The sequence below is a fragment of the Balaenoptera musculus genome, chromosome 19, assembly GCF_009873245.2.
Source record: "Balaenoptera musculus isolate JJ_BM4_2016_0621 chromosome 19, mBalMus1.pri.v3, whole genome shotgun sequence".
NCBI lineage: Eukaryota > Metazoa > Chordata > Mammalia > Artiodactyla > Balaenopteridae > Balaenoptera > Balaenoptera musculus.
The window spans coordinates 29,477,827-29,491,780 of record NC_045803.1 but is presented as its reverse complement, the minus strand read 5'-3'; the positions used below and the strand labels follow the sequence as shown (position 1 = coordinate 29,491,780).

The 13,954-nt window shown below is 39.5% G+C and overlaps 1 protein-coding gene across 1 annotated transcript in view; it reads right to left on the bottom strand.

Annotated features, from left to right (window-relative positions):
• Positions 1-1,997, bottom strand: part of RBL2 (RB transcriptional corepressor like 2) — a 49,044-nt gene extending 47,047 nt beyond the window's left edge. The window contains exon 1 of the mRNA XM_036833114.1: positions 1,396-1,997. Within this exon, the coding sequence (XP_036689009.1) occupies positions 1,396-1,638 (243 nt within the window). The 5' untranslated portion in view covers positions 1,639-1,997. The remainder of the gene's footprint in view (positions 1-1,395) is intronic.
• Between the last annotated feature and the right edge of the window lie 11,957 nt (positions 1,998-13,954).

Genomic DNA, 13,954 nt, shown 5'->3' with positions numbered 1-13,954 from the left:
CTAGGAAAGAAACAAGAACATGGCCTATTCAGCCAGATCACCAAAGCATGTGAAAGAGCTTTGTAAACTCCAAAGCACTATCCATATGGTGCTTCGTGCTCCAGAAACTCCACGTTACCTTATTTAACCATCAGAACAGCTTTGTAAGGTAGGTACAAATATCTCAAAGTAACATACCACAAAACTGAGTTTGGAATGGTTAAGTAAATTGCCCAAAGTCACCTAGGTCTGTCAGGTTCCAAAGCCAGCATATTACTAGCTTCCCCCCCTCCCCGCCCCCCGTAGATGTAAAAATGGGAAGAAGGAACTGAATTAAAATTCTATTAACGCAAGAATAAAAAAAACCTTAGTGAGTGCCACACAGGCAAAAACACCCTCTTATTGTTAAATAACACCTCGGTTAGGCCTTCCCATTCTGAGCCTATTTGCCCTACCTACTCTTTCCACAAACTATTCAACAACTTAAAATCGTATGGCCTGCAGTTTAAATACCACTCACACAGGCAGTCAAACAGCGGATAAACAATGCAGACTTCCGTGTCACTTCCCATTGGCCCATAAAGGGGAGGTGCCTACAGGGTTGAGCCTCACTGGCTAGAATAGCCATTTTTCTCAGCTGCAAGCTCCGTCGGAAGAAAGGGACAAAACATGCCTAGATCGCAGCGACTATAAGAGTCCTGGGCAATGTCTGGGGTGACCAATAGGTCCTCAAAGTCGTCGCGGTCCTTACTTCCTAGAGACAAATTCGTGTCTTTATCCAGGCGGGAAGAAAGCCCGTTTCATTTGCGCAGGGGGAAGATTCGTCTTTGTTCACACATACATAAACACAGCCCGAAACGTAACGCCTTTACTCAAACGGAGGCAATGGCCTGGACAAAGGCAATTTGGTACAGTTCAAAAGGAACTGAAGGAGAAGCCCGGAAACGCAGGCGCTAACATCGGGTTAATTTCAGCGCTAACCCAGGCAAGCCTCCGCCCTACCCCACCCCCTTCTGGGTATGGTCTTGACAACTGCACCTGTTCATCCTGCCAACAAGGTGCTTGTGTTTTTGTAATCGGACTGCAGCACGACCTCAGCCTCGCGGTGCTACTTTAGGGCAAGGGCTGTTCCCGCTTCGGAACCGGAGAGGGAAGAGCAGCGAGACAGGGTTCACTTTCAGGGCCACTACAGAGCTTTTCAAAAGCCAGGTTTCCAGGACGAAGGTGCGCAAAAAGGATTCCCTCCCCGCTCCAGGCTGGGGACCCAGAGAGCCGGGGCCGGCCGGGGCGGAGGAGTCCCCCCTCCCCCCCCCCACCGCAGGGCGCCCGAGCCGGGGAGACAAGGGGCCCCATTCCCCGAGGCGGGGCGGGACCACTAGGCCCGGAAAGCCGCTGCTCTCCTCCCCGCGGGCGCACCTCCAGCGTGTAGCTCTCGCTCATGCTCCGGTAGCTGTCCCAGGCCTCGGCCCGCGCCGCCTCGTCCATGTTCAGGCGGCTGCACAGCTCGTCGAACCGCTGTTGGGTCTGAGGGGCCGGCGACCGGGCCGGCTGCGCTGCGTCCTCCGCCTCGGCATCGTCCCCCTCCTCCTCATCCGAGGCCGCCGCAGCCGGAAGGGGAGGGGGGGGCGGCGGCGGCGATTGGTTGCCTCCCGACGGCATAGCGCACACCTGGGCGGCGGGGCCTCAGGTGAGCCGAGGGCCTGGGCCCCCAGCCATTCAAACCGCGAAGCGCCCGCCAGTCGGCCGACAGCTTGCCGACTGCGCCGCGGCCAACGGCGCTGGACCACACATCGGTGCCCGTAGTTCCGAGCACGGATTGATGGGAAATGTAGTCCAGGCTGGAGGCCCACGGGGATCAAAAATCATATTTAGAAAAATCATCTCGCGTCGTCTCCCTCGGGCGGAAATGCGACTTCTCTACGTTTCAAGTACCTCCTCATCGGGAGACCATTCAGCAGGGCTGTACTGAAGAGAAAACACCCAAGAAACGTTGACATGTGAAGGTTTAGTGTCCAAAGTGTCCCCAGAAATAACACTCATCACCTGCGTGTCCTTATCTAAAAAATAAAGATAACAGTAAGGGCCTATCTGCCTAAATTCAAATTTCGGCGTCATTCCTAATTCTAGTTCTTTCCTATGTTTTAATTTTATTTGCGACTTTCAAATAATTATTGGATTTTTTTTTAAAGTAGTAATTCCTTTTTTCCCCATAGGGTGAATTTACATTCACTATAAGTGACATATTTGTCCTACTCTCAGTCACACAATTGGCTTAAATTTAATTTCCTTTATTTTTATTTTCATTTTGCTTTCTCTTTTCAAACCTATATGAATCACTTTGTTTCCAGTCCTCTTTGATTTCTTAAAGGGGTATGGTATAAAACGTTTTCATGCACGAGGAGCCCTAAGGCATTTCTGGTTTGCTATGGGGTCACTTTCTCTCTTCATTGACCCTTTGAACCCAGCCACCATACTGTGAGGAAGGCCAGGTCACTTAGAGAAGCCTATTGTCAAAGATAAACAAAGCTAGACATCAGTGAAAGATATGAAAACATTTTATGCAGTCAGTCCTGACAGTAGGGGAAAGTGCTGGACTCCGTTCTGATTTGTGCAGAGATAGTTGGGGATTTAAAGGGAAAAGGAAAGAGTAGAGATGGGGAGGGAGCAGAGCTCAAGCAAAAAGTTACAGAGGGTTGGTGACTATATATGTGATTAGGCCAAGTGGGCCTGCTAGTTATCAATTTGTTGAAGTTCGGATTGTATCCTCCCACAGAGACTGGGAGTCAGAGACTCTATACTTCCTGATGATTACATTTCAAAGGAATGGCTTTCAGGTCATTGAGAAAGACACTCCTGATTTGTAGGATATACAGTTGGTCCGCAGTATATGCAGGTTGTGCATCCACAGGTTCAACCAACTGTGGATCAAAAATATTAAGAAAAACAAAAACAGGGATTTCCCTGGTGGCGCAGTGGTTAAGAATCCGCTTGCCAATGAGGGGACATGGGTTCGAGCCCTGGTCTGGAAAGATCCCACCTACCGTGGAGCAACTAAGCCCGTGCTCCACAACTACTGAGCCTGTGCTCTAGAGCCCACAAGCCACAACTACTGAGCCCACGTGCCACAACTACTGAGCCCATGGGCCACAACTACTGAAGCCCACACGCCTAGAGCCCGTGCTCCACAACAAGAGAAGCCACCACAATGAGAAGCCTGCACACCGCAACTAGAGAGAAAGTCTGCGTGCCCCAACGAAGACCCAGCACAGCCAAAAATAAATAACTAAGTAAATTTAATTAAAGAAAAAGAAAAGAAAAAACACCCCACTGAAAACAAGACTTTCCCTTTAAAAACAAAACAAAACAAACAAACAAACAAAAAACACACAACAATTCCAGGAAGTTCCAAAAAGCAAAGCTTGAATTTGTCACGCACCCTGGCAACTATTTACTTAGCATTTACATTTACATCCCACTTACATTTTATTAGGTATTATAAGTAATCTAGAGATGATTTAAAGTTTACAAGAGGATGTGCATAGCTTATATGGAAATACTATGACATTTTATATAAGAGTCTTGGGCGTCAGCAGTTATTGGTATCTGCAGGGCTCCTGGAACCAATCCCCACAGATACCAGGGACAACTGTACATCTCAAAAGGACAGAGGAAGGTATCACAATTGTAAGCCCTATTTAGTAAATGCTATAAGAAAGGGAAGGCTGAGGCCTTTCCTCAGGTGTTGGCAAGAACAGTCTTTAAATTCTGGCAGCATTGAGGTTTCTCAGGCAGGCATTTTATCAATAATAGGGGCTGGAGTCACCCTAGGACACAGCCTTATGCTGCTAGAAGCCATGCTAGAGTTATGGCATCTCTTAGTGCAGGGGTTTGGACTAGAGTTCTGCTGTTCTCACCATGCACATAGGACCTGAGACCCCTGGCCCTCAGCGCCAGCCATGTTGAATGAGCCCGTTTACAAGCAGATCCTCCAGCTCCCAGTCAAGCTGTCCCAGCTAATGCTGTATGGAGCAGAGACGAACCTTCCCGCTGATCCCTGCCCAACTGCAGATCTGTGGGCAAAAGCAATAATTATTATTGTTTCAAGTCACAAAGTTTTAGGATGGTTTGTTATGCAGCAATAAATAATTAAACACCTGTTAAGTGTAACATATGTATCTATCAATTATCATGAAAGAAAAAAAAATCACTTAATAATTGAATTTTTTCTTGGTAATTTTTTATGCCTCCACTAGTCTCACCAATAGATTAAATTTTTTAACTTTGACAAGCTAAAATTACTTAATAATTGACGTTAACATTCCTTAAAAAAAAAAAAAAGAAAAAAGAGGCACTTTTGATGATGGAGATTAACAAAGAAAGACAAATACTGTATGATATCACTGATATGTGAAATCTAAAAAAATAATAATACCAAAACCAAACTCCTAGATACAGAGAACAGATTGGTGGTTGCCAGATGTGGGCAGCAGTGGGTAGGTGAAATGGGTGGAAAAAATGGGTGGACAAAAGGTACAAACGTCCAGTTATAAAATAGATAAATTACGGGGATATAATGCACAACATGGTGACTATAGTTAACTATACCATATTGTGTATTTGAAAGTTGCCAAGAGAATAAATCTTAAAATTTCATGTCACACACACAAAAAATTTGTACCCATGTGTGGTTATAGATGTTAACTAAACTTGTGATAATCATATATATGTATATATATATATATATACACACACACACACACACACACGCACATATATTAAATCACTATGTTGTACACCTAAAACTAATACAATGTTGTATATCAATTTTATCTCAATTTTAAAAAGAATTTTAAAAAAAGAGAAATCAATCTCGGTTATTCCAGAGGTTTGGTTCTTGGGGTCTGATTATTCTTTCACTCATTTATTCATTCATTCATTTAGCCAGAGATCCTGCCATCCATCCACTCAAATATTCAGCAAATGTTTAGTGAGTGCCTACTATGTGTCAAGTACTTTGCCAAACACTGAAGATACAGTAGTGAATGGTATATGCATGGTCTCTGCCCTCAAGAGCTTATGATCTCATGGGAAAAACAGACCTAGAACAAGTAATTATCAAGTGTGAATATGTTACAAAAAAAAAGAAAGTCAGGGAACTATAGGATTGCATCCCAGAAGACCTTTCCCAGGCACAGGGGCAGGAGTGCCTGGGTGGTTGGAGGTGGACAAAGGTTTTCCCTTCTTCCCCTTCATTTCCCTGAGGAGAAATCTAAAAGTCATAACTAGAAGAAGGAAAGGGTTCATTTCAGGTAGAGGACAAAGCTTTTTCAAAGACCTTGAATTGGGAAAAAGCATGGGTGGTTCAGGGAGTTGTAGGAATATGAATGTGGTTGAAGTGTAAAAAGCAAGAGGAACAGGAGGTATGGATAGAGATGAGGTCAAAGCTCTGGTTAAGATTTTGGACTTGATGCTAAAGGTGATTGGATGCCACTTAAGGTTTTAGGGTGAGGAGAACAGTGACACTCTGTCTCCAAAACCTAGAACAGTGTTTATCACTTAACAGTAGTTCAATTAATATTCATTTAACTAAACACCTAGTTTGACTTCAAGGCCACCACTGAATTCTGTGGGGCCCAGTGCTCCTAAGATGAAATTGACCAGGCTGATCAGACTGATTTCCTCAGTTTTCATTAAAAAAATGCAAACCCTTGCATAGCACAGGGAACTATACTAAATATTTTGTAATAATCTGTAAGGGAAAAGAATCTGAAAAAGAACATATATATATATATATGTGTGTATAAAAAACTGAATCACTTTGTTGTACACATAAAACTAACACAACATTGTAAATCAACTATACTTCAGTTAAAAAAAAGAAAAAAAATACAAACCCTCCCAGTCATTTCTCTCTTGAGTTACTTTGGCCAGGATGAAATATCCTTCTCCTTCATGACCACCAAATCCTTGTGCGCTCTGGAACTCCCAGCATTTCCTCATATCCCCCAGGCTTCAAGGCCAGGAGCAAGGGCTGTGTCCTCTCTGCTGCCCCCTGTGCCCACTGAACACTTGCTCTTCCATCCTCAGGTCATCGAAGCCCATCCCCTAACCCCATGGTCTCCATTTTTCCCCCCTCAGGAAAAGGCAACATCATTCTTCCAGTTGACTAGGCCAAAAAACTTTGGAGTCATCCTTGATTGCTCTTTTTCTCACCTTCTCCATCCAATCCACCAGCTCAGTCTTCACTTACTCAAAATCCATCCACCTCTCAGCTCCTCCATTGCCAGTCCTCTGATCCAAGCTTCCATCTTCTCTTACCAGCATCCTTGCAATGTCCTTCCATCCGGCCTTCCTGCTTCTGTCTTTCCTTTTACCACAATTTCTTGTTAACATAGAAGCTGTGATGGTTAAGTTTATGTGTTATCGTGGCTGGGCCACTGTGCCTAGATATTTGGTCAAACACTATTTAGGATGATTCTGTGAGGGTGTTTATGAATGAGATTTACATTTAAATTGGTGGACTTTAGGTAAAGCAGATTGCTCTCCATAAGAAAACCACATTTCCAAAAGATACCTGCACCCCAATGTTCATTGCAGCACTATCTACAATAGCCAAGATATGGAAGCAACCGAAATGTCCATTGACAGATGAATGGATAAAGACGATGTGGTATGTACATACAATGGAATGTTACTCAGCCCTAAAAAAGAATGAAATAATGCCATTTGCAGCAACATGGATGGACGTAGAGATTATCATACTAAGTGAAGTAAGTTAGACAGAGAAAGACAAATATCATATGATATTGCCTACATGTGGAATCTAAAAATAAAAGATGATACAAACGAACTTATACACAAAACAGAAATAGATCCACAGACATAGAAAACAAATTTATGGTTACCAAAGGGGAAGGGGGAGGGAGGGATAAATTATGAGTTTGGGATTAACATATACACACTACTACATATAAAATAGATAGTAAGGACCTACTGTATAGCACAGGGAACTGTACTCAATATTTTGTAATAACCTATAAGGGAAAAGAATCTGAAAAAGAACTTATATACAAAACTTATATAACTAAATCACTTTGCTGTACACTGAAACTAACACAACATTGTAAATCAACTATATTTCAATAAAAATTTTTTTAAAAAGGAAAAAAATAATTTAAAAAAAGACTGGATGAGATCACCTTGGGAGTAAATGTGCAGAAGAGGAGAAGAGGTTCCAAAACTCTTTGCTTTTCCTCTTGGTCCCCAGGGAGTGCTCTTAGTAGCAGGAGCTGCTAGCTAGTTTGAGCCTCATGGATCAGCAAAAGGGGTAGGTGGAGGGGGCAGAGGTTTCCACATGTCAGTAGGAGCTCCAGTAGAGGGACAAAGTGGGTACTTATTAAGGTTAAAAATTTAAAGATTTTACATTGAGTTTGTACATTTTACTTTCTGTCAGTTTTTAAAAGCAACTTTATTGAGATACAATCCATATACCATACAATTCACCCATTTAAAGTATACAGTTCAGTTGTTTTCAGTACATTCACAGTTATGCAACAAACCAAAATCTGTTTAGAGCACTTTCATCATCCCATGAGGAAACCCCATACCCATGAGCAGTCTAACGCCTCCAGCCCTAGGCAACCACTAACTTACTTTCTTTTTTATTTTAAATTTATTTAATTAATATATTTTTGACTGTGTTCGGTCTTTGTTGCTGCATGCAGCCTTTCTCTAGTTGCGGTGAGTGGGGGCTACTCTTCGTTGCAGTGCGCAGGCTCTAGGTGCACGGGCTCAGTAGTTGTGGCTTGTGGGCTCTAGAGCACAGGCTCAGTAGTTGTGGTGCATGGGCTTCGTTGCTCCGTGGCATGTGGGATCTTCCCGGACAAGGGCTCAAACCCGTGTCCCCTGCATTGGCAGGCAGATTCTTAACCACTGCACCACCAGGGAAGTCCCTCTATTTCTTCTTGATTCAGTATCACTAGTTTGTGTCTTTCTTGAAATTTGTCTACTTCATCTAGGTTATCTAATTTATTGGCATACAATTATTCATAATATTCCCTTATAATGATTTTTATTTCTGTAATATTGGTAGGAATGATGTTCCCTTTTGATTCTAGTAATTTTTTTTTTTTTTGGCTGCACTACGCAGCTTGCAGGATCTCAATTCCCCAGTCAGGGATTGAACCCAGGCCCTCAGCAGTGAAAGCACAGAATTCCAACCACTGGACCACCAGTGAATTCCCTGATTCTAGAAATTTGAGTCTTCTCTTTTTTTGTTGATCAGTCTAGCTAAAGGTTTGTCAATTTTGTTGATCTTTTTAAAGAATTACCTTTTGGTTTAATTAATTTTCTCTATTTTCTATTTCAGTAATTACGCTCTAATATTTATTTCCTTACTTCTTGCTTTGGGTTTAGTTTGAGCTTTTCCTAGTTTCTTAAAGTGCAAAGTTAGGTTAATTTGTGATTTTTTTTTCTTAATGTAGATATTTACAGCTATACATTTCCCTCTGTGCACTGCTTTGGTTATATCTCATATGTTTTGGTATATTACTTGTTTGTTTCTGTTCATCTCAAAATATTTTTTAACTTCTTTTGAGATTTCTTCTTTGACTACTTATTTATGAGTATGTTGTTTAATTTTCACATATTTGTAAATTTCCTAGCTTTGTTACTGATTTCTAATTTCATTCCTTTGTGGTTGCAGAACATACTTTGTATGATTGAATCTTTTTAAATTTGAGACTTGTTTTATGACCTACCATGTGGTCTATCCTGCAGAATGGTTCTTGTGTGCTTTAAGAATGTGCATTCTGCTATTGTTGGGTGGTGTCCAATAGATGTTTCTTAGGTCTAGTTGATTTATAGTGTTATTCAAATCCATTTTCTTGTTGACCTTTGGCCTGCTTGCTCTATTCATTATTGAAAGTGAGCTATTAGTCTCCAAATATTATTGTTGAATTGTATATTTTTCCTTTCAATTTTGTTAGGTTTTGCTTCATGTATTTTGTGGCCCTGTTGTTAGATGCACATATGTCTATAATTGTTATATTTTCCTGATAGATTGACCCTTGAATCATTGTAAAATGTTCTCCTTTATTTCTAGTAACACTTTTTTTTTTTTTGGTTTGTTCTAAAGTCTATTACTCTTTTATTAGCATAGCTACTCCACTTTTCTTATGGTTACTCCTTACATGATACATCATGTATATCTATGATAGATATGATCTAAATCATATATGCCTAAATAATTCACATATACATATACATGTATGAATTACTTAGATTATGACCAATGCAGGCATGTCAAATCAGTGGAGAGATTATATACTACATGATGCTGGGACATTGCATAACTCTTTGGAAAAATTCAAATTAAGATTCCTATCTTATATTATATGTTACCAAAATAAACTAAAACAGGAGTCTATTTTTTATCTATCGAATTGACAGAGACTTTTAAAAAGTTATAATGCCCAGTACTGCTAAGGAGACATAGAGAAGAAAGTAGTTTTATACTCTACTGTTGGAGTATAAAATGATAACAATCAAACTGGTCTTAAAACTTGAACATTATTATTTCATGCCTAGATATTTATTCTAATGAAAAAAATCATTAGTGTATGCAAAGATTTGACTACAAACACATTACTGTTTAAATAGTCCCAAACTGAAAAATATCTAAATGCTCAATAATTGGGTATTAAATAAATTATGATGCATCTACGTATATATAAATGTGGAATGAGAAACCCCTTAAAAATGTGAAAGAGAGGGCAGAGAGCAGAAGCAAGAAGAACTACAATCCTGCAGCCTGTAGATCAAAAAACCACATTCACAGAAAGACAGACAAGATGAAAAGGCAGAGGGCTATGTACCAGATGAAGGAACAAGATAAAACCCCAGAAAAACAACTAAATGAAGTGGAGATAGGCAACCTTCCAGAAAAAGAATTCAGAATAATGATAGTGAAGATGATCCAGGACCTTGGAAAAAGAATGGAGGCAAAGATCGAGAAGATGCAAGAAATGTTTAACAAAGACCTAGAAGAATTAAAGAACAAACAAACAGAGATGAACAATACAATAACTGAAATGAAAACTACACTAGAAGGAATCAATAGCAGAATAACTGAGGCAGAAGAACGGATAAGTGACCTGGAAGACAGAATGGTGGAATTCACTGCTGCGCAACAGAATAAAGAAAAAAGAATGAAAAGAAATGAAGACAGCCTAAGAGACCTCTGGGACAATATTAACGCAACAACATTCACATTATAGGGGTCCCAGAAGGAGAAGAGAGAGAGAAAGGACCCGAGAAAATATTTGAAGAGATTATAGTCAAAAACTTCCCTAACATGGGAAAGGAAATAGCCACACAAGTTGAGGAAACACAGCGAGTCCCATACAGGATAAACCCAAGGAGAAACACGCCGAGACACATAGTAATCAAACTGGCAAAAATTAAAGACAAAGAAAAATTATTGAAAGCAGCAAGGGAAAAACGACAAATAACATACAAGGGAACTCCCAAAAGGTTAACAGCTGATTTCTCAGCAGAAACTCTACAAGTCAGAAGGGAGTGGCATGATATACTTAAAGTGATGAAATGGAAAAACCAACAACCAAGATTACTCTACCTGGCAAGGATCTCATTCAGATTCGATGGAGAAATCAAAAGCTTTACAGACAAGCAAAAGCTAAGAGAATTCAGCACCACCAAACCAGCTCTACAACAAATGCTAAAGGAACTTCTCTAAGTGGGAAACACAAGAGAAGAAAAAGACCTACAAAAACAAACCCAAAACAATTAAGAAAATGGTCATAAGCACATACATATCAATAATTACCTTAAATGTGAATGGATTAAATGTTCCAACCAAAAGACACAGGCTTGCTGAATGGATACAAAAACAAGACCCATATATATGCTGTCTAAAAGAGACCCACTTCACACCTAGGGACACATACAGACTGAAAGTGAGGGGATGGAAAAAGATATTCCATGCAAATGGAAATCAAAAGAAAGCTGGAGTAGCAATACTCATATCTGATAAAATAGACTTTAAAATAAAGAATGTTACAAGAGACAAAGAAGGACACTACATAATGATCAACGGATCAATCCAAGAAGAAGATATAACAATTATAAATATATATGCACCCAATATAGGAGCACCTCAATACATAAGGCAACTGCTAACAGCTATAAAACAGGAAATCGACAGTAACACAATAATAGTGGGGGACTTTAACACCTCACTTACACCAATGGACAGATCATCCAAAATGAAAATAAATAAGGAAACAGAAGCTTTAAATGACACAATAGACCAGATAGATTTAATTGATATTTATAGGACATTCCATCCAAAAACAGGAGATTACACTTTCTTCTCGAGTGCACACGGAACATTCTCCAGGATAGATCACATCTTGGGTCACAAATCAAGCCTCAGTAAATTTAAGAAAATTGAAATCATATCCAGCATCTTTTCTGACCACAACGCTATGAGATTAGAAATGAATTACAGGGAAAAATACGTAAAAAACACAAACACATGGAGGCTAAACAATACATTACTAAATAACCAAGAGATCACTGAAGAAATCAAAGAGGAAATCAAAAAATACCTAGAGACAAATGACAATGAAAACATGACGATCCAAAACCTATGGGATGCAGCAAAAGCAGTTCTAAGAGGGAAGTTTATAGCTATACAAGCCTACCTCAAGAAATAAGAAAAATCTCAAATAAACAATCTAACCTTACACCTAAAGGAACTAGAGAAAGAAGAACAAACAAAACCCAAAGTTAGCAGAAGGAAAGAAATCATAAAGATCAGAGCAGAAATAAATGAAATAGAAACAAAGAAAACAATAGCAAAGATCAATAAAACTAAAAGCTGGTTCTTTGAGAAGAAAAGCAAAATTGATAAACCTTAACCAGACTCATCAAGAAAAAGAGGGAGAGGACTCAAATCAATAAAATTAGAAATGAAAAAGGAGAAGTTACAACAGACACCGCAGAAATAAAAAGCATCCTAAGAGACTACTACAAGCAACTCTATGCCAATAAAATGGACAGCCTGGAAGAAATGGACAAATTCTTAGAAAGGTATAACCTTCCAAGACTGAACCAGGAAGAAATAGAAAATATGAACAGACCAATCACAAGTAATGAAATTGAAAATGTGATTTAAAATCTTCCAATAAACAAAAGTCCAGGACCAGATGGCTTCACAGGTGAATTCTATCAAACATTTAGAGAAGAGCTAACACCCATCCTTCTCAAACTCTTCCAAAAAATTGCAGAGGAAGGAACACTCCCAAACTCATTCTATGAGGCCACCATCACCCTGATACCAAAACCAGACAAAGACACTACAAAAAAAGAAAATTACAGACCAGTATCACTGATGAATATAGATGCAAAAATCCTCAACAAAATACTAGCAAACAGAATCCAACAACACATTAAAAGGATCACACACCATGATCAAGTGGGATTTACCCCAGGGAGGCAAGGATTTTTCGCAAATCAATCAACGTGATACACCATATTAACAAATTGAAGAATAAAAACCATATGATCATCTTAATAGATGCAGAAAAAGCTTTTGACAAAATTCAACACCCATTTATGATAAAAACTCTCCAGAAAGTGGGCATAGAGGGAACCTACCTCAACACAATAAAGGCCATATATGACAAACCCACAGCAAACATCATTCTCAATGGTGAAAAACTGAAAGCATTTCCTCTAAGATCAGGAACAAGACAAGGATGTCCACTCTCGACACTATTATTCAACATAGTTTTGGAAGTCCTAGCCACAGCACTCAGAGAAGAAAAATAAATAAAAGGAATCCAAATCGGAAAAGAAGAAGTAAAGCTGTCACTGTTTGCAGATGACATGATACTATACATAGAGAATCCTAAAGATGCTACCAGAAAACTACTAGAGCTAATAAATTTGGTAAAGTAGCAGGATACAAAATTAATGCACAGAAATCTCTTGCATTCCTGTACACTAATGATGAAAAATCTGAAAGAGAAATTAAGGAAACACTCCCATTTACCATTGCAAAAAAAGAACAAAATACCTAGGAATAAACCTACCTAGGGAGACAAAAGACCTGTATGCAGAAAACTATAAGACACTGATGAAAGAAATTAAAGATGATACAAACAGATGGAGAGATATACCATGTTCTTGGATTGGAAGAATCAATATTGTGAAAATGACTATACTATCCAAAGCAATCTACAGATTCAGTGCAACCCTTATCAAATTACCAATGGCACTTTTTACAGAACTAGAACAAAAAATCTTAAAATTTGTATGGAGACACAAAAGACCCCGAATAGCCAAAGCAGTCTTGAGGGAAAAAAACGGAGCTGGAGGAATCATACTCCCTGACTTCAGATTATACTACAAAGCTACAGTAATCAAGACAATATGGTACAGACACAAAAACAGAAACATAGATCAATGGAACAAGATAGAAAGCCCAGAGATAAACCCACGCACCTATGGTCAACTAATCTATGACAAAGGAGGCAAGGATATACACTGGAGAAAAGACAGTCTCTTCAATAAGTGGTGCTGGGAAAACTGGACAGCTACATGTAAAAGAATGAAATTACAACACTCCCTAACGCCATACACAAAAATAAACTCAAAATGGATTCGAGACCTAAATATAAGACCAGACACTATAAAAGTCTTAGAGGAAAACATAGGAAGAACACTCTTTGACATAAATCACAGCAAGATCTTTTTTGATCCACCTCCTAGAGTAATGGAAATCAAAACAAAAATAAACAAATGGGACCTAATGAAACTTCAAAGCTTTTGCACAGCAAAGGAAACCATAAACAAGACTAAAAGACAACCCTCAGAATGGGAGAAAATATTTGCAAACGAAGCAACGGACAAAGGATTAATCTCCAAAATACATAAACAGCTCATGCAG